This window comes from Mycteria americana, chromosome 7, assembly GCF_035582795.1.
Source record: "Mycteria americana isolate JAX WOST 10 ecotype Jacksonville Zoo and Gardens chromosome 7, USCA_MyAme_1.0, whole genome shotgun sequence".
Taxonomy (NCBI): domain Eukaryota; kingdom Metazoa; phylum Chordata; class Aves; order Ciconiiformes; family Ciconiidae; genus Mycteria; species Mycteria americana.
In genome coordinates, this window is record NC_134371.1 from 15,275,124 (window position 1) to 15,295,541 (window position 20,418).

At 55.6% G+C, this 20,418-nt stretch overlaps 3 protein-coding genes across 4 annotated transcripts in view; all 3 read right to left on the minus strand.

Moving 5' to 3' along the window:
- LSG1 (large 60S subunit nuclear export GTPase 1) overlaps nucleotides 1–20,418 on the minus strand; it is a 352,612-nt gene that overhangs the window by 230,396 nt on the left and 101,798 nt on the right. The window lies entirely within an intron of this gene.
- On the minus strand, nucleotides 250–6,565 carry LOC142412265 (uncharacterized). Of its 2 annotated transcripts, none has more exons than XM_075507159.1 (2): nucleotides 6,456–6,565; nucleotides 250–3,675 (listed from the first exon to the last, which is right to left on the minus strand). In XM_075507159.1, exon 2 carries the CDS (start codon nucleotides 3,668–3,670, stop codon nucleotides 1,943–1,945), a length of 1,728 nt encoding a protein of 575 aa, XP_075363274.1. In that variant the 5' UTR covers nucleotides 3,671–3,675; nucleotides 6,456–6,565; the 3' UTR covers nucleotides 250–1,942. The 2 variants fall into 2 exon arrangements, with proteins under 2 accessions (XP_075363274.1, XP_075363273.1); XM_075507158.1 differs by lacking the exon at nucleotides 6,456–6,565 and adding an exon at nucleotides 5,330–5,488.
- Nucleotides 13,817–20,343, minus strand: LOC142412268 (uncharacterized). Its single transcript, XM_075507167.1, has 2 exons — nucleotides 19,675–20,343; nucleotides 13,817–16,476 (listed from the first exon to the last, which is right to left on the minus strand). Exon 2 carries the CDS (start codon nucleotides 16,448–16,450, stop codon nucleotides 14,525–14,527), a length of 1,926 nt encoding a protein of 641 aa, XP_075363282.1. The 5' UTR covers nucleotides 16,451–16,476; nucleotides 19,675–20,343; the 3' UTR covers nucleotides 13,817–14,524.

The following is a 20,418-nucleotide window of genomic DNA, read 5'->3' on the forward strand; positions in this document are numbered from 1 at the left end:
CACTCTCCAAAAGCCATCCTGCTGCTCTTGGATGGCTGAGCCCTCCGGGGTCCCTCACCCCAGGTCGGAGCCCAGGCCAGTGTGGGCTCTGTGGCACAGCCCACTAACCCTCTCCCAGCCCCACCAGGCTTTTCCTCAACATGAAAATATCTCTTAGCAGATAAAATCAAGCGCAGCTCCTGTCCCTGCTGGGTCATTCCCCAGCTGCACACCATGGAGGACTGAATGAACAGCTCTTGGCACAGGGGGTGGACAGCTGTGCTTTAATGGAGAGGTCACAGAGCAGCACCAACAGCCCCGCGGCACAGCCCCGTGTCTCCCGCCACCATGCAGGTCCCAGCCCAGAGGAGCGTCCCATCATGTGCACGAGCGCGGGGCTGCTTCTGCCAGCACTGGCTGCTGGGGCACTGTGAGCAGCCAGCACCACGGGGTGCACACCAAGTGTGACCCTCGTCCCACGGCAGCGATCCCCAGGCAGCCTGGTGCGGCCACACCGCGCGCAGAGGTGAGCTGGCCTCTCCTGTGGCCGTGCCGCGGCTGGAGGAGGCACGGTGGCCACCGGACACAGGTGCTGCTGGGGGACAGTGTGGCCCCTGCCTGCGATGTGCAGAGCAGCCAGCGCTTGCTGACCCCCACCCTGGCGTGCACCACCAGCATCCCTGCCGCCCGAGGGCTGCGAGCAGGCAGCAGGACCGGGCACACACAGGGGGACACTCCACTCGGGGTGGGAAGAGGAAGAGGAGAGGGGAGGAGAGGGCGTAGCTTTGCCAGGCAGAGCAGGGCCAGGCTGCTCGCTAGCTGACGGGGTACACGCGAGGGTGTCGAGGCACCGAGGACCAGGGATAGGGTGCAGCAGGAGCAGCCCAAGCATGCTCCAGCAGCCCCGGGGCACGAGTGCAGGAGCCTCTCCCAGCCCCTGGCAGACAGCCCTCGCAAGGGAAGGGGCGGCCAGCCCGGCCAGGCAGCGGGTCCAGCTCTGTGCATGCTTCACACCCCACCTCTGTAATTCCCCTGCAGCAGGGGCTGGTGTGAGCCGCCCCAGCCACCGCGGGGCTGGGGCAGGGCGCTGCAGGCAGGGGCAGGGCCGCAGGAGGGTTAGTGCCAGCGTGAGACGAGGGCTCAGGGAATCTGCCGCCGCGCCCAGACGCCGACACGTGGCCCCGCAGCTCTCCTGGCAGGAGATGCACGAGCGCAAGGCGAGCAGGAGGTTGCTTGGAGTGAGGGAAGATGGTGGCTGCGCTCTGGCCCACGCTGCCTGTAGGCAGGGAGGGCGGCTTGGACGCGGCAGAGTCACTCGGGGTGTGCCACCCGAGCAGCAGCGCCAGGCCCGGGCAGCCCAGCCCTGCGGGGATCCCCACCGGGATGCAGGCGAGCTGCAAAGCAGCCCAAGGACACGCAGCTCTGCTGGGGGCGAAGGCGCTCGCTCAGCTCCCAGCCCTGCACGATGGCTAGCACCTGCCTGCCCAGGCAAGGGCAGAGGCTGAAGGCACGGGGTGGGGGAAAGCTGGGCTGGGGGAAAGCAGCAGGCAGCGCAAGGGCAGGCAGCGCTGGAGGGGAAGATGCAAGGTGAAGGACGGCGAAGCCCTGTTGTTTGGGGTAAGCACCATCATGGCCAGGCTGCGGCTCCCTGCTCGAGGGGTCCCTCTCAACCCCCCAACACCCCGGCTGCTGCCCCCGGGCAGGGAACGGGCACAGAGGCTGCGCTGGAGGCCGGAGGAGCTGGGGACAGAGGGCAGCTGTGGGAGGTCATCCGTGGGGAGGTCCTGCTGCAGAGCAGGGACAGGGTGAAGCAGAGCAGGACGGGGGGACACGCAGCACGCGGGGTGATGCCGGCCTGTCCAAATCAGCGAGGGCAGCTGATGCAGAGCTGCTGTCATGTCCCTTGGCCCCGTGGGGAGGGGACACCACGCCAGCACCGCTCCCCCTAGGGTCTGACGGGCGCTCAGGCTTCATTAGGTGCCTTCATCCTCATGAGCACGACGTGGCTCTTCTTCCTACAGCCGTAGACCACCAGTGCCACGAGAGCAGCGAGCAGGGCCACACACACCAGCACGATGACCGCCACCACCACCCCACTCTGCATGCGCGTCAGCCCCCACTGCCCCCTCTCCTCCTCCTCTTCCTCCTTCTCCTCCTCGCGGGGGGAGACTGGCAGCCCCATGGAGGGCTCCGTCCAGGCACCCTCTGGTGATGCCACCTCAGAGGGGCGAGCGGGGAGTGGGGTGCTGGGATGGGGGGAGGCGGTGGGGAGCCGGGGGGCAAGGACCTGGTCCCGCGGCAGCCCAGCAATGGGGGTGCCCCGCAGGGCGGGGGGCTGGGCACAGAGTGGGGGGGTGTCGCCCACCTTGTGGGGGTTGTCCTCCAGCCAGCCCTGCAGGGGAAGGATGCCCTCGTCGCAACGCCAGGAGTTGTTGTGCAGCTTCACCTCCCGCAGGGCAGCCAGGGGGGAGAAGATGCCGGCAGGCAGGTACTCCAGGGTGTTGGAGTGCAGCTGCAGGTGCCGCAGCCCTGGGGTGGCCCTGAAGAGGCCCCGCGGCAGCACCTGCAGCTGGTTGTGGTGCAGGGAGATGTTCTGCAGCTTGGGCAGCCCCTCCAGCACCCGGGCGTCCAGGCGGTACAGGGCATTGGAGTGCAGCGACAACTCCAGCAGCTCCCCCAAGCCCCGGAAAGCCCCCGGTGCCACTGACCGCAGCCGGTTCTTGCTGAGGACCAGGAGCTGCAGATGGGTGAGGTTGCTGAAGACGGCGGCAGGGAGGGTGGAAAGCTCGTTCTCATACAGCCACAGCTCCCGCAGGTCGGGCATGGGCCCGAAGGCGCCGGGGGAGATGTCCCGCAGGCGGTTGACGTGCAGGGTGATCTTGGCAAGGGCGCGCAGGGGCAAGAAGATGCCGCTCGGCAGGGCGGCGAGGAGGTTGTTGGACAGGTAGAGCTTCTGCAGGTTCCCGTTGTGCACGAAGAGCTCCGGGGACAGCGTCTCCAGCCGGTTCTGGTGCAGCCCCAGCTCCTGCAGCTCCGGCAGCCCGTCGAAGGCGCCTGCTGGGATCTGCCGGAGCCGGTTCTCGTAGAGCCGCAGCACCTGCAGCCGCGCCAGCCGCTCGAAGGCCCGGGGCGGCAGGCGGTCGATGTTGTTCCTGGCCAGGTTGAGTTTGGTGAGGCTGGTGAGCTGGTCAAACACCCCCTCCTTCAGCTCCTGCAGGTTGTTCCCGTGCAGCTGCAGCTCCTTGAGGTTGCTCAGGTGGGCGAAGTGGGAAGGCTCGACCTGGAGGATCTGGTTGCTGGAAAGAAGCAGCGACTCCAGTTTGTCCAGGGGCTCAAAGACCTGCACGGGGAGCTCCTGCAGCTTGTTGCTGGCCAGGCTGAGGTAGCGCAGGTCGGGCAGGTGCTGGAAGGCCCCGGGGCTGATGCGCGACAGGTTGTTCTTCTCGATGCGCAGCCCGATCAGCAGGGAGGCGTTGCCGAAGGACGCGTCGCCCAGCTCGGTGATATGCGTGTTGACGATCTGGAGGGTCATGGCATTCGCGGGGATGGGGCTGGGGACCGTGGTGATGCCAGCACCGGAGCACTCCACCTGGGCGGTGCGGACGCACTGGCACTGTTCTGGGCACTGGCCACCGGCCAGCTGGATGCCCAGCAGCAGCAGCAGCCACCACCACCAGCCTCCCTGCTCCATTGGGCCTGCAGCAAAAACAAAGGCGGGGGGCTCAGCCCCTGAGATTTCCCAGCCTCCCCAGGGTCGCTGCTGGAGAGGTGTGCTGCTTTCTCCCTGGAAAGGGCCACCGAGTCCGTGGCCACGCTCCTGCCCCTAGCACGGCAGTGAGGCAGAGGAGGGCAGGCGAGGAAGACTGGGGACAGGCAGGGCTGGGCACAGCCCAGGCAGGAGCGCAGAGCGGGACAGAGCTGGGGGCTGCGGCGCCTGGCTGCCATACCACAGCTATTAGTGGCATCCCTGGCATCCCTCTTGCTCAGCTGCTTCAGCAGCCAGGAGCGCCGTTTCCTGTTTTGCAGCGAGCGTGGCGAGCTGCTACCCGTGGCGCTGGCCTCCCAGCACCACCGAACAGCCGAGACCTTCACCGGAGCCGGCCCGCAGCACCCACAGCCGAGCAGGACCCGGGGATGCTGGGAGGGGGCAGGAAGAAAGGTGCCCCCCCAGCACCCTCCTGGCTCTGCTCGGCAGCAAGGGCTCTGAGCTCCTGTCGCAGAGCCCAGAGCAGCGCCGGCACCCGCTGCCCAGGCGTGCTTAGCTCCAATCCTGCAGGAGCCCGGTCAGCCCTCTGCCAGCTCCCAGCCCAGGCTGGGTACGGGGGTGGCCCTGTCTGCACCCCATCAGAAGCTCTCAGCCCTGGCCAATTTTGGCCATCAGAGCGGGGTGTCTGGTGTGGGCGCCTGTTTGCGGGCTGGTCCCGGGGTAGCGCCCGGGGAAGCATGGGCTTTACAGCGCGGTCCTCCATCTCCCCACAAGCACGGCCACCGTGGACACCCTCTCCTCCCTCCTCTGGCCTGGGAGCTTCCGTCCTCCGTAGATTAAAGCAGCAGCCTTGTGCCAGGCTGGCACGGAGCAGTAGCAGCTTCAAGTGGCACAAGAGAGGGAGAAAACCCATGGCTGCCCGTCCCCGAGCACGGCTCAGCCAGACAGGCAAGTCTGGCAGCACAGGGGTCTGGGCACGGCACCCCGGCTGGCACAGCACCCCGGGGTGCTGGGGGCACAGTCCCTGCCTTCCACCCCAGGCTCCCTCCAGGGAAGACACTTGCTCTCCGGCAGGGAGGGAGGAACCCTCCACAAGCCAGTGCAGTTTGTTTCCCATATGGAAACAATCTGCATCCAAGAACAGCTTTGTTTATAGCAAGCCATTTATAAACTTCCCCAAACGCTCTGCACATCAAAAGCCCTGCTCATGTCACTCCCTGGTAAGGCGGCTTAGAGAGCACCCACGCTGGAGCACCCTTCAGGAAAGGCGGATGAAAACAATTTATCTTCTCTTTTCTTCTAGGGACAAAAAGCTTACAGACCTAGGGACTGAATATGCCCTACCACTCAGCCCCTCGGCATCCCACTGCTCCTAGCCTCAGCCCCCCTAAATGTTACTTTGCCCCCCTTAATTTTCTCTATGGGTTATTATTTAAGACATGTTGCCTATGTAACTATTTCAGCTCCCACAATGCCTAAGTGGTCTCGCTTTGTTGGAGAACCCTTGCAAGACAAACATCCCCATCAAATCAAAAGATGCTGAACGTGCACATCCCACCGCCGTGCCGCCACCCCTCGGAGCCGCCCCGGGAGTCCCCCGGGCCCGGGGCCGCGCACAGGGGCAGTAACGGAGAGGAGACTTACCCGAGTGTCCTGCAGCCGCGAGCGCCGAGCGAGCACAGCTCTGTGCTGGCAAGAGAGCCGAGTGTGGTTCATGCTTCCCCTCCCAGTATATAACCCGTCCAAATCAATGAATCAGCACAGGGGCAGCGTCGGGGTTAGGGAAAGCGCTGGAGCAGAGCTGCTTCCAACTCCTATTTCCTTGGCAAACACGGCAATCGTCTCAAGGATGGAGTTTTGGGTTTCCCTCTCCTAAACCCCAGTGCCCTTGTTTGAAGACAAGCAGCCAGCCCCACGAACACGCTGCTCACGTCAGCCAGCGCCCAGGTAGCAGCTCGGCCCCAGGAGCCCTCCTGGTCCCCAGTGGGACACGGCTGGGTGCCCTGACCGTGAGGGCAGGTGAGGCAAAGCCAGGCTCCCAGGCACAGTCCTGCCCTTCGCTGGCACGCGTTCACACCGGGGCTGCTCCACGGCATTGCCTCAGAACATGCAGAGACAGCGCTTGCCTCCCCGGCTACGGCCCCTGCCAGTGCCAGGACCTCTGGCCGTGCCCCAGCGCGGAGCTGGCAGCCCAGGCAGCCCCCCAGCATGCCGACCCTACCCGGGGTCACAGCTCTCCTTCGCTCCCCCCAGCCGCAGATGCAAACGGGCCGGGAACCTGCAAGCACCCGCTCCAGGGCTCTGCCCCGCAGGCACCTCGCCCAGCCCAGCCAGGAGTGGGCACCAGGCAGGGGTCAGCGGCGTCGCTGGTGCCCGCTGGAGGCCAGGCTGCTTCAGAGAGCCCTCAGCAAGCCAGAGCATCTCCCACCAGCACTGCCGTGCCTGCGGGCGCCGAGAAACCCCCTCCATGCCGACTGCAGGCAGCCTCGCGGCCCCGAAGCGGCACACGCTGCCGTCTCACGGGGGCTGCCGCGGCTGCGCTGCAGCCCGTACGCTGCTCTTCATCCTGAGCGGCCCTGACACAGGGGTGATGGAGCCCAGCACCCAGCGGTGTTTGGGAAGCAGGGCACAAGCCCGTCCCATCCACTTCCAAGCAGGTTCAGGGGCACCTGCTGCCAGCCCTCCCCTGCCCCCCCCAGCCCACATGGGTGCATGGGGGTGCTCTAGGTCCCCACCGCCCAGCCCAGGTCCCCCCCCTCCCCTCGCCCACCTCTCCGGGGCAGCCCCGGTCCAGCAGCTGCCAGGAACGGATATTCGGGAGGAAGCAGCTGAGGAGGGCCAGCATGCGTGGCCCCATCAGGCTTCCCAGAGCCGGAGCAGCCTCGTGCTAACCACGGGGCAGCTGGAATTTCCCTGACCACGTCTAATCCCGTCTCAGCCCACCCATGTTTCCACCGGCCGCAGCAGCCCCTGCTCAGGTCCCAGCTGGTGCTAATGAGCTGCTGGAGATGGGAACAGCACGGGGCTGCCGCCGGAGAGGGGGAGGAAGGCTGCCTCCATCCCCGTGCCACAGCGTGCTGTGCCGTGAGGGCTGGGAGGGCACGGGGCAGTGCAGGGGATGGGGACCCTGTTCAAGGTGAAGATCAGACCAGGATAAACGACAAACTGCAGGGATGGAGAAGGGCGTTTCCAGCCAGACTCTGAGGAAGGCAACAGGGATCACGGGAAGAGGGTAGGGAGCGGGACCTCAGCCGGACGCAACCGCCACTGACATGTCAGATTGCGTGGGGGGCCCGGCGGCCGTGGGACATGCCGGACGGCCACAGACCCCTCCCCGGCCAGGGAGCGAGCACCGAGGCTGGGGCTGCCCCTGGCCACGCTCCCTGCCTGCTCCTGGGGCAAAGCCCAGGGATTTGGGCACGGAGAAGGGGCGTTTTGAAAACAGTACCCGCAAATGCTTTAGCTCACGCTCTATTGACATAGCAGATTTTCCCAGCACCGTGGTTCTCAAAATAACCTCCCCACTTCCTTGACAGCGGTGCAGCTGGAGGTCAGGCAGCGGGCTTGGGAGCTGCCCACTCCCTGCAGCCCTGGCACGAGAGCAGGGCTCTCACGGCCTTATCGCACCCTTATCGCCAGCTCTGCCCGCCGCCAGCGCCAGCGCTTCTGGGTTCCTGCCTGCTCTGACTCATCCCAGAAGCACACAGCTTTTCAGAAAGGCAACACAGAAATTAAACCCCAGCACTTCTGAAAAACCACCACCCCAATCCCAGTCCGACAGAGGAATGTCAGACTCTGCTCCTTCCAAGCAGCACTGCCGCAGGGGGGACGCAGGGATGGGGATGCAGCGGCGGGTACCCTCGAACACCCTACCCCCAGGAGCAGGGGGTGATCAGATTATGGTACCTACGGCCACGCAGGGCACCCAAAGTTTCAGAGAAGCCCAGGTAACAGCCCTGCCAAAAACTCAGCTGCCTCTACCCAGGCCTCAGGAACCTGGCTCTGGCCCTTGGCTGGGAAGGACGAGCGTGTTTTCAAGACATCCCTAAAAATAAAGCAAGGCTGAGTAACGGCACAAACCCGTGCACCGCACCCGCAGCGGAGACGGAGCCGCTCCCAGAGGTGAGCACACAGGAGCTTGCCCCGGGCTACATGCAAGGGAGAGGAGCGGGGGGCAAGCAGGGAAGGGGAGCTGCTGCCTGCAGTGCGAGACCTTGGGACAGATGCACAGACACGTTCTGCACATCTGGAGAGGAGAGGCAGCTCCCAGAGACAGCATGTGGATGTTATTGAGGGTGAGATAAGCGTTTTGCAAAGGGAGGCTGCTCTGCATAGCTGGGAGCTTGCACGATGCTGGACAGAGCGTAGCAAGCCTCGCACCATGGGAAAGCCCCACGGTCCAGCAGTGCTCTGGGGACCTTCCCCAGCTCCAGCCGCACCGGCCAGAGAAAGGCTGAACCCCGCAGACCAAGCTTGGGACAGCGTGGAGTCACTGCCGCGTCCCTACGCCTCTAAGGGGACGATGGAGCTGGGGCACCTGCCAGACCCTGTGCCCCTGTGAGATGGGGCTGGCAGCGAAACCTGCGGTCACGGCTGGGCCGGGAGGGTGGCTCCTTCCACCCAGAGCCCCCGGCCCTCCTCGCCATCTGCTGCCTGCACAAATGCAGTTTTCTGATTCCTCACCAAAGGCAGTGGCCAAACGCCGCTGTGTGGGGAAAAGCAACAGCACGTGGTGCTGCCCCACAGCCCAGCCGCTGCCGGCAGTCGCAGCCCGGGCTGGAGGTGCCCTTGCACCCAAGAGCCCCTGGCACTTTCCACAGGCATTTCTCTGCGTGCTGCTGAGCCCACAGGAGGGCTGGAGGTCCTGTGGCAAGTGGTCCCAGGTAGCGTTATCCCTTGCACTTCGACGTAACCCTGGCTGGGGCTCCTGGAGGCCAGCAGGGCCAGGAGCAGGCAACCCTTGGCCACGCTGAGCCGCTTGCATTTAACGCAGGCTGGGCTCCCAGCCCCACCAGGGCTCCCGACTGTCCTGTGAGCCCTGGTGCTCACCAGGGAGCCACCGAGCTCAGCCCTGAAACACCACCAGCCAGGGAGGTCCCAGGAGCCCCAGAACAGCAGCGTCACCCATTTTTGGGGAAGTCAGCCTTGCTCCTGGACAGCAGGACAGTCCCGAGTGCATCCACGCTGGCACACCTCCAGTCCATGCCCACAGCCGGGGTGGTGGGCGCAGCAAAGCCAAGCAGCTCTGAATCAGCAAGGGACTTGAGACTGCTTGGAAAAAATTCATGTAATTGCTAAAATTAGCAGCTTGTGGGCTTGGCCGGGAGAGCACATTGCTCATCTGCCAAACAGCTGAGCACACTCACCCACGCCGCAGGGCCGCACAGCCCAGCGGCCTCAGCTCCCCCCGGCCCCTGCTCCTCGCACACCTCCAGCTCCTGCCTGAATTCACACCCCCGGGAGAGACGGGACATCCCCAGGCCCCGCCGCTCCCCGCAGCGCAGGGCTGGGACCCCCCCCATTATTTTGCACTGCTACAAGCTGCCCACCATGCTATGAGAAACCCCCACGGCGGCCCCCAGTGCTTGCAGAGACCAGCTGGCCCAGGGCATGGGGCCAAACTGCTCTGCTGAAGCGGAGGAGGAGGGCGGAGGGCTGGGCTAGGGGCCAGGGGAGGGGGTCCCCTCGGTGCTCCAGCGTGGGGGGACACCTCCGGGCCTGAGCCGTGCGGCAGGACACGTAGGCTCAAGCCACAGCTGAGGGGTGAAGGAAGGTACATTAGTCCATCGGGGACCGGTGCTGGGGCCCCCACCACCCATTCCCCACATGCCCACCCTAACCCTTTGAGGAGCCCAAACCAGAGAGCTCTTCCATAGGGCCAGCGATCCCGCCTCCAGGGCGTTTTCCCGCTCCCTTTCAGCTGGAGGAATGCAGGGCCAGGACTGCCTCACTGCTCATGGCCTCAGGATGCCCATCTGCATCTGCCCTAAGGACGGGGGACATGTCCTGCCTTCCCTGGGGAAGTGCACGTCCAGGGTGGGAGCTCTGGGAAGGAGCAGCAGCCCTGATCCCTCCAGGATGGGCAGCAGGGATGGCCAGCAGGCTAACCTCCACCCAAGCACCAGCACGAGACCCACCACAGCCCTCCTGGAGCTCAAAGAAAACAGCATTTAGGATCTCAAGCACCAGCGGAGCTCGCCTGGCCAGCAGGACCGTCTCCTCCAGGCTCGGCCCTGGCCTGAGCCCCGAGCGATAGCAGCAGTACGCAGGGCTTGGCGCGGGCTCAGGGCAGTGCTAGGCTGGAAGGAATGCGGGGCTCGTGGCCAAGTCCGCCTGGAGAGATAATCCGAAGCGGAAAGAGCTTGTCCGATGGGCGCTGGGAGAGGGGGGAAGGACCGGCTGGAGTGGGAGGCGATGGCAGGGGCCTGTCCCTGCTCATGCACTGCGAGGTGTTTACCGGACCGGCTTCGCCCCGTTCTACATCTCCGTAAAGCCATCCCTGGCACCAGGGAGTGCCCCAGGGACCCTTTGCCGACACCCCAAGGAGGAAGGGGCCCCATCTCTCCCCTGTGCCCAGGGGAAGCCGGCAGAGGAGTGCACAGCAGGCTACGGAGCTGCTGCCAGCCGTCGCTGGCTCCCTGCCCTGGGCTTTTTTCATCTAGAGACACACAAAGGCACAGCTGGAAGCCTGGCATGTTGCGGAGAAACACGACAGTCCTACAGCAGCAATTGCACAAGAGGTGCTGAGCCCGGTGGCGGGATGCCTCCGGGTGCTGCTGGAGCAGCGGACCACCACCCTGCAACGAAGCGGGACTCGCCCACCATGTCCCAGGCAAGAGAGCTCATCTGCCCGTGAACACCCAGGAGGGAAGGGGGTGTGCTAGGAAAATGCAGGCACAACACCTCCATAGCTTGCCCCTCTCTGGACAGAGCAGGGGCAAAAGCAGGAGCTTCAGGCTTCCCGATCACTTTGAGAGTCTGTAAACACTCGTAACCCCAGCCTTGTCCTGCGGGTACGTGCCTTTGGCTGCATCTCCTCCCAGCTATTCTGTCATCCCTAGGAAATGCTGTGCTCTGATATCACAGCTGCTGAATCAGCTTCCCCAGGCGACGCGTGCTGGTCGGAGGCCTGGAGGAGACATGGCCAATGCTCCGTTGCATCAGCCAGAGGCTCCCAGAGCTCCTGCCTCGCAGCCAGCACTCTCGCACGCTCCTGGGTATCTTCTCCGAGCGCACCTGCCATCACTTGGCTTCTCTTTGCCACCAGGAGAGGGAGGATTCAAGGTGGATTCTTGCTGCTACACGCTGGGGCTGAGCGGCATTTAGTAGGCAGAGGTGACATGGAAAGGGCAGAGATGCCGGGGACACAAGCACAGCACAAGGGTGCTGGTGGCTCGGAAGGGTCCTGCAGCAGCCGGGAAACAAGCAGAGAGCTGCCAGCACTTTCGGCAGCAGTTAATTCCCTCCTCACCAGCCCGCTCTTTGGGGACTCTGTGCATTCAAGTCCCAACAGGCAAAGGAGAACGGCACCTGCAGTGACATCGGGCTGGAAACACACTGCGTACTCCCGTGGCCTGGCACGGGGGGTCAGAGCTCCCGCTGCTCCAGGACTTCCTAAAGCAGAGAAAGCAGGAGCAACCACCACAGAAACAAGTGTTTGAGGGAACCGAGCAAGTTACAGAAGACCCTTGGCTAGGCTGCGTTGGCAACATACCTCAAGTGCTCCCGACTAGGATGTGGTCCCAGAGGCAGCTCCTGGACTCAGAAGTCTGGTTAACATGCAGGGCTGTTAACCATGACTCTGCACCCCATACAGGAGCCACGCGTGTGGAGCTGATCCCCTCAGCCACTGAGTGCAGACATGCTTTGTATCCACCCTTTCCTCAGCAGCAGGGACCCCCCAGACCAGGCATTAGACACCTCCGACCTTTTCCAGCCCACTGTCCCCCCCAAGCCCAGCCTGGTGGCGAAGGCTGGGCATAGAGCACGGAGGCATGGGCTACGGGGACCAGGAAAACCCTTGCCAATACACTGGCGATGGCAAGCCGTCGGTGCCTTGAGACGGCAGCAAGGCAGTGCTGCCCAGAGGGAGGCTCCGAGGTGCGGCTGCACTTTTCCCAAGGAGCCCTCCCTGCTGCCTCCCACCTGCCACAGCCACCATCACGCTGACCTGGAAGACCGTCCCTTCTCCAGGCAAAACGGAGATGGGATATAAATAAGCATGTCCTTGGATTTCCCAGGCCAGGGAGTTTTGCAGGAAGGGCTGAGCTCTGCTGGGCAACAAGCAATGAATCAGAGGCAGCTCAAAACAGAACACCTCAGAGGAAGAGTTAGTAAAACACCCCAGGCCCTTATTGCTCCAGCCTTTTGTTGTCTGCTGACTTCACTTCCCCGTCTGGCTCAAGCACAGGGAAAGCCCGATGACAGCATGTAAAGACGAATCATCCTCCTCTGAGCGCTTGACTGTACGCAGCCGCGTGCCAAAGCCCCCACGTGCCAGAGCTCAGCGACTGTGGAACGGGAGCCAAAGGAGCAGCACGGAGACCCAGCTGGCCCCACTGCAGGGCTGGGGCGGCCAAAGGAGGGTTCAGAAAGATGGCAGCTGCTGCTAACCCGCTGCTCTTCCCGAGGGCGGGCATCAGGGTGTCGTACGCCCATATGGTGACCGAACCGTTGCTCTTTCTTAGACAGTGTGCGTCCGAGTGCCTGTAGCCATGAGCACACTTCTTCAGAGCCTCACCGAGGCAAACAATAACCAGCATGGTTTGTAAAACAAGTTCCTCGTTAGTCCAGATCATACTTATCTCCTGCCTGCTGCGAGCAGATGCTTGCGTGGCACTAGTATGACGGCACTGGAGCTGGGACAACACTAAGTGGTCATTACAGCTGCCCAACCAAGAACCTAAATTTGTAACAACTGACTCCTTTTAAGCACTAGCACGTAACAACCCAGAACCACCACCAAGAAAGCTTCGTGTTGGCTTTGTGCTTCTCAAACATATTGCAATAAATATTCTGGTGCTTCTGTTTATGAATCCAGTCCCAGTCTGCTTCGCACCAGCTGTAGTGACTTGCCTTTCTCCACCTTTAGAGATGGCTCTACCTACCACTTAGCCAGGCTTGCTAAATTTTGTTAAACCTCACCAGCAAGACGATGGTTATTTAACACCATAGAAACACATTGCCTCTTTTCACAGCCTAGAAGAGGAATTCAAGTCCAGCAGCAGAGCACCCTGAAACAAAGCAGTCCATAGTTTATTCTCATTGCCTAGAGTAGCACACAGCAGGGAACAAGCCACAACCTGCAGCAAATGCAAACTCTCTTCAGCTCAGGCTTGTAAAGTGCCACTTCAAGGCCATCTAGGAAAGACCTCAATAGTTAGAAAGTCAGTAAGGCTATGAAAAGACTCCTGGAGTACAGGGTCTCCTGCCCAAGGAGCCAGGGAACCACATCCAGAGGCTCTTTAATCCAGCCCTAGCTTCTGAGCACAATGTCAGAGCTTTTAAGAACAAGCTAACTCACATAATTAAGATAAAAGCTAACAGTTAAATCCAAGAGCTACCAAAGCACATGCAGCCTGACAGCTACCAGTCTACTTACAAACTAAGATACTTCTATCATTCAAAATATTAAAAAACATTTCAGTATGAAGACCAAAACCCACACTATTGCCTCGTAGCTGACTTTGCATATCAACAATTGAAAGGGCTGGAAGTCAGGGAGTAATACTATGGAATAAGAAGAGGTAAAAAGTACCTGAATATGACTGAATATGCTACTGCATACTGCAATTTGATGGAGATGTGTATGTTCCCCAGCCAACTTCGAAAAAGGTGGCGACAGTTCAGGGCCCTCAGATCACACAGGCTCCCTGCCACTTTGCTGCACGCCTGTGTTTTGCTGGCCAAGCCCAGGAGAGACCATCCCCTTCTCTCCCAGCTCAGTCAAGACCAGCTCTCAAACCAACTATGTTCCTCTGGAGCCAAGCCTCAGACCTGGGCATCTGCCTGGCACTGCGGTTTCAAGACTCACTGCATCATGCAGCGAGCGGCGCCTTGCTTTTCAGACCACTGGTCAAAGTTCAAGGATAGAAATGTTTACTTAAAGTTCAGATTTGTAGTAATGTTACAAAGTTTACAAAAAGCAAACAACAGAACACATCAAGATTATACTTCCTCACCCAGCATCTTATTTATCTTCCTCTGGTTAAGCCAGAGGAAAAGCACTGTTAGCTTTAATGGTACCCCTTCCTCCTGCCTTGTCCTGGAAAGGGGCTGAGGACAGAAAGCAAAAACTAAGACATTTGCACCATATCATTCTGCCCCCACCTCCATTTTTAAAAGGTCTTTTCCAGCATATCCTCCCAAAAATACTATTTCTTTTCTCAATAAGGAGACAAAACACTGCAGGCAGTATAAGGCATAATAGCATTTGGAGTACTACAGGCAACCTTTAAAGCACATTAAAGCCGTGTTCCTACGTTGATGCCACTTCCATCGGAGCAGCGCGAGCACAGCAGCAGGCAGCGGCGTCTGGCAGGGACAGGGCTGCGGTCCAAAGCAGGAAACTAGCAGCACCCACGTAGAGGTCACCACAGGTTCTCTCAGCTCTCCCTCTGGGTTCATGCACCAAGTGCTGTAGCAACGTACAGTGATTACAATCACTTTTGGCAAACGCTAAGGTACATAAAAGCACATTTTCATTGTGCTGTAAAAACAAGGTCTTTATGGTTCTTGCTATGAAGATTTGTAATCCATATCTGAATCAAGCGTGAACTGCCCAAATGCTCAAAATGCATCCAAAACAGTGCTTCTAATCCTCTCTTTGGCTGGTATTCTCTATCTTCTTAAAAATTTTATCAGAACTACAGGCTGAGCAGGAGTATTTCTGGAGTGCAAGAGCTGCCTGGTTATACCCATCACATACAGACTGAGCACAATGGTTACACTCTGGAGTGCTAAAATCAAAGTGTGAAGGCACAAAAACAGCTGACAATAAGCAATTCTGGTATTAAAATAGGGCTTAGCACTCCTGCGGGCTGGCAGCTCATCCCACCAGGCAAGGGTAGTTAAATCTGTTCCTCTGACACTGTTGGTTTCTACTTTGACAGTGGGAGAAGCTTGGGTTGGAACATCTGAGAAATGAAACCTAGGCTGCCCAACATCTTGAACATGTGAGTAGGTAAAACCTGGAGCTGCAAGAGGAATTGCTGTGGGTGTGCTGGTATCCATGCCGGACGCCACTGTTACAGTAGTCTCCCAAGATGATGTCAAGTGCTCTGTCACAAGAGAAGTTGAAGCCTGGGAGTAAGTTGAGCTGAACATCTGGTATGTAATCGCTGTGGTTGGCAGGCACTTCAGGTGATGATCTGTTAGAGTCACAAGAGAAATATTCTGTAGTGCCAGCGGGCTGTCACACATTAGAGATGGCACATTTTTAACTATCTCCATGCTCTTCTGCAGCCACTCTTGGAAGCCAAGAATTTGGCAATCACATTTCCAAGGGTTGTGGTCAAGGAAGACTTCTTGCAGCTCAGGTAAAGCAGTAAAGAAATCTCCAGGAAGAGACTGCAGCTTAGTACTATTGAGGTAAACTTTCTGAAGGTGCTTGAGATTATGAAAGAGGTTTCTAGGAAGAGCCTCAAGCCTCGAATCAAAAAGGGAAATGTTCTGCAGTTTCTGAAGGCTCAGGAAGATGCCCTCTGGCAGATGGGAAATATTATTTGTATGCAGAGAAAGGCCCCGCAGTTCATTCAGACCACTGAATACATTCTTAGGAAGAACACTAAGCTCTGGATTAAAACTCAGCACAAGCAGCTCTAAATTTGTCAAGTTACTGAACACAAAATCTGGTATTGTTGAGAGCTTTGTGTGGTACAGCCACAGGCTACCAAGATGCCTCATTTCTCCAAACAATACTTCTGGAAGAGACTTCAGTGGGTTCCTGTACAAGGTCAATTTAGACAGGTCATGCAAGTGCAGAAAGAGCCCAGGAGGCAAAACCTCGAGCTTGTTTCTGGAGAGCGTTAGGCTTCTCAGTTTATGAAGACAATGAAATGCATCAGGGGTGATGGAGTGGATGTTATTGGAGTGCAGGAAGAGTTCCAGCAGCTCCTTCAGGCTATCAAACATACCAGACTCTATTGAAGACAGCCTGTTAAAATACAGCATCAGCTTCTCAAGCCTGGTTAATGCACTGAATATATTTCTAGGCAGTGCTGCCAAATAATTTCTTGACAAGTTCAGTACTTTGAGTTTGGCAAGTTTCTTCAGCACACCACTAGGAAGTGCTGTTAGTTGGTTTTTGTTCAAGAAAAGCTCCTCTAAACTAGCTAGTTCATCAAAGAGATTTTCTTCGATGGATTTCAACCTGTTATTTTCAATGATCAATTGCTGAAGCTGTACCATGTCATCAAACACTTCTGGGGGAAGTTCAACCAGCTTATTATCTAGCAGCTTCAGGGCTTTTAGCCTTCTCAAGCCTTTAAAAGCCATTGGTGAAATCAGAGAGATGTTGTTTGAAGACAAGACGAGATGCTGCAGTTCCACCATCCTAGAAAAAACATCCTGCAAGTATGTTACGTTAGTGTCCGTTATGTGAATTTCTGTCATGTTGCAAGGCAGATGTAACGATTCCAGATCTTTTATGTGGGGACCAGAGCAATGAATTGCATTTTTTGAAGAGCAGTCACATTTCTCAGGACAAATAGATGCATCCAGCTGGAAGAAAAGCTTGATCATCACTGACAAATGAAACACCAACATCCTTGTTGAAGTGCCAGAAACATTAGCTGTTACAAGAGACAAGAGAGAGTCAGGATTTGATCACAGGTAGTTAATAACTTAGCAGCCAACAAAGTTGTGTGAATATATCATAAAACCTGCAAATGTGTGCAAAATTTCTCTTGGCTTGAAAGCAAACTTCAAAATCTCTATAACTGTTGACTGCAAATATTTCTAAGGTGCTCAGCTTACACCGAGAAGTACAGATAAAGCTCTTTTGGAAATCAAGTATTCCTTGTTTGTATTTGTACTAGTCAAGTATAATAAAAGCATATAAAATCATGATGAAACTCTAAGTAGTCAGAAGGCATATATTTATTTGAACAGAAAAGCATTATACTGTTACACACACAAAGCCTTTTCAAAAAAATTATCAAAATGTCCTGCACCCACAATATTTTTTTTTTATTGTAGGTTACCTGAGGTTTAAAAATAAAGTTTAGCCTCCAAAAATAGATAATGGAAGTAAAAAGCGCGTCCTATATCTTAAGTGGCCAAAAGCAAAACAGCACACAGTTCTGTTAAATCGTCTCTCAGCATTTGCAAGTGATCGCTTCTTGGAACAGCCCAAGAACACACAAGAAGCAACAGGCTATTTTTGACGTAGCCTGAAATAACACACAAGAGCTCGTGCAGCACAGGACAGTAGTGGGCCTCTGATAACCAGCGAGTCTCATTTCAACAGCTTAACACAATACTAAGTTATCAGTGGCATTAAAAATACAATGAAATGAGAGGAAAGAAATGCCATGAGGTTTGCTAGCTGTACCAATAAAGGTAGATCTGCATGAAACATACCACAAAGTTGGAAAGTTGTATAGATTTCCAAACAAAAAAAAAAAAAAGAACAGGAAAGCAATCATTGTAGCTATAATGGTAATATTTAAAGAACCAAGTCAAACAGAAATCCTCCACAGTTTAGAAATACTTCCTTAGTGAAATCAACACGTCCAAGTATATCAGAAACCTGGAAGTCAAGCACCCGGCTCATTAGTAGGAGAAGCAGCAGCTGGGACTGCTGGAATAGCTGGACAAGTTCTGCAGACCTAACTGGAATAGCTGACACCGTGCCAGTCTTCAGCACCGAGAACACTGGGGGAGAGGAGGGCTCCATCCCAACATACCCTTTTCTAGGGGCAAGGATGAAGCTGTCCCATACCAACCCCACCAGACATGGGTACAAACACAATCACTTAAAAAGGAGTAAGTCAGGTAGGAGAGCAGAGCTTCTCACGTGCCTGAACTGCAACATACCACCATGGAGCAAGAACAGCTGCTGCATCAAAAAAAGCAAAACAGAGTACTTGAAAAAAATATTCTTGGTTAGTTTCAGAGTACTGAAGACTGGTAAAATCTGCATCCCTCCCTCAGGAAGGGAAGGACACAGCACCTAGTGGTATCAACTACCAGCAACATGGTGCCGCAAAGCAAGTTCTCACTGGCCTTTCTACAACTCTTTGAAGGAGATGGTAAGTCACCAAAAAAAGGCCTTGAGATTTCACCCTTCCAAAGGACTCTTCCATGTCAAAAAAAGAATGTTTCAGAGAATCTTGCCCTCCTAGTAACCCCCATCCGACTCCAAAACTGACCATCTCACATAAACCAGTGATGCCTTCACCTCAACAGAGAAACTCATAAGCCAGCCTGTCCCTGATCCTACCTATCCCCACCTCAGCACGCTGATGAGGAGCACATCCCCACGCACCCAGGGCAAGTACCTCAGCCTCCAGCCCACAGCACGCAGAGCAGGCAGCCGGTGAGCTACTTCTGGGTGGGGTGGGGTGGGAGCACAACCCTCCACACGGGGCAGAAAGGCAACAAGAAATTTAATGTTTCAAGCCCTGACTGTTATCTCAACCTGCACCAACTCAACCCAAGACCACAGCAGAACAACAGGATTCAGTGAGACGAGAGAAATAAGGATCTAGAGAACCAAATGGGGAAAGAAAACCCCAAACTGTTATGCTACAGACTGCAAATGCAGGTCCCTCAGAGCCATGACTGCAGGCCAGAGTCTGTAAAATAAGAAACAGGCTAACACTAGTCTGTAGACTGGGGATGTCCGTTTTGCCGGTCTCATAACAAAAGGTAAGAGAGTATTCAACGAGACAAGGTTAGACACTCAGAAGTGCTAGAAGACATACATTTTCACAAACAAACAATGGAATGGTAGAAATTCTTTGCAAGAGCTTAAGGCCACAAGAATATGACTAGCACAGGAACTGAGTAATCCTGTAGATCTCAAACATCTAGAGCTGCTAATGGTATTTTTTGAAGAAATATTTAAACTTCCACAATTGAAGATTTTAATAGTAGAGAATACAGTAAGATCCACGTAAGGGTCATACTTATATATTCCCATGTATTAAAACTTTCTCAAACCCTCACGAGACACCTGCCATTCCAGAAAGGACACCAGCCTGGGTGGTCATTTACCATGTTCTCGTCTACAGCCTCTTTCCCCTTCTACCACCCTCTTAAATCTTTCTCAAGACTATGAAAGGATGCCAGAATGAATACACTAATACTGTTAGTATATTAAAAGTCACAAATCAGTTTTGAACTTAGTTTCAAAGATACTGAACACACGTATCATTTACTATGGTGCTTAACTTTTTTACTTTCTTGCAAGTTTCTAAACTCTTATGAGCTTGAAAAAGGAATTTTGAACCATACCTTAGAAACTTATCTGCTTTTTAGAGGAAGCTACTAGGAGCATAGCAGGCAATCAGGCTTCACCATGATTCTGCACTTTAAATGGGAAGTAAAACAGCAAAACACATCCTCTAGATAACACTTTCACCCATATTTGCGTAACTACTGTGAAAGGCCAAAGAATATTTTAAGCTTCAGAGCAGATTTTGCCTACATTTAGTTGTGTAAGCAACCAGCTTCCATAGGTTGTATGCAACTCCAAAAGTAGAACTTGAGATCACTCACAAAACAGGAGAAAATTTGAAGTCACACATGCAACAGCACATAAAACACTTGTAGCTTCGTTGACAGTGATATTAGAGTATGTGCTTCAACCAACCCAGTGCAAATTTGGCTAGAGTCAGAAATCTATATTCCAATTCTGAAATATGATCAGAAAGAAATTTCAAATTTTTTAGACACTTAGTTTCACCACAGCCTGCTACACAGGTGCATTAGCTTTTGAAGGAGTGGACACATCTACTTTAAACAACCAAGTGATTGATATGTACCTTCACAAGGCTGCTCTGACTTTTACTTTCTTGCAGGACTGGAGTCAAAGCAATTTGAGCAAGGAATGAAGAGTTTTCTACTTAACCCTTTGGCTAAGCAATCCAGGGTTGACCCATTTGGCTTCTGTTTTTCCTCCAAGTCTTCTGTAGGCACAGGCCAACAAAACCTAAAGCCTGAAAGATTCTGAAGAGAGAAAAGCTTTAAGTTTTCAAAATATGAGTTTGAAATCGAAAGATTACATTTTTGTAATGAAGTAACCAGGTATTTCAAACATCTTATCTTCAAGTTTAAAATAATGTGCTTTGTTAATGAATGTTTAAACAGAAGGTGAGCTGCAGGATGGAAAAGACGTCTTCATTTCCGTGTGACTTTTCTGAAGATGACTGCAACAACAATGCCAGCTCACAGCCAGGAACATTTGTCCAAGAGTCTTTTCAAGATAATGCCTCCCACGCGTCAAAGAACAGAAGGAACATCTGGATAACAGAAGGTGGAAACAAGTTGCTATCACATGTACAGGGTCTGGCTTTAAAATGGCTCTCATAAGCCACCAGATAAAAGTACGGTCAATATTACCCTACAGCAGAACAGCAGTGCTACTACATGCACTGCTAACGCATGGCATGCATACTTCTCCACCCTATCTTCAAAAATACAGAGGCACTGAACAAGGTACCCATGACATCAGTGGGATTAAGTCTGTATTCTTCAACAAGCTTTGGATCTAATTGTATAAAGAATAA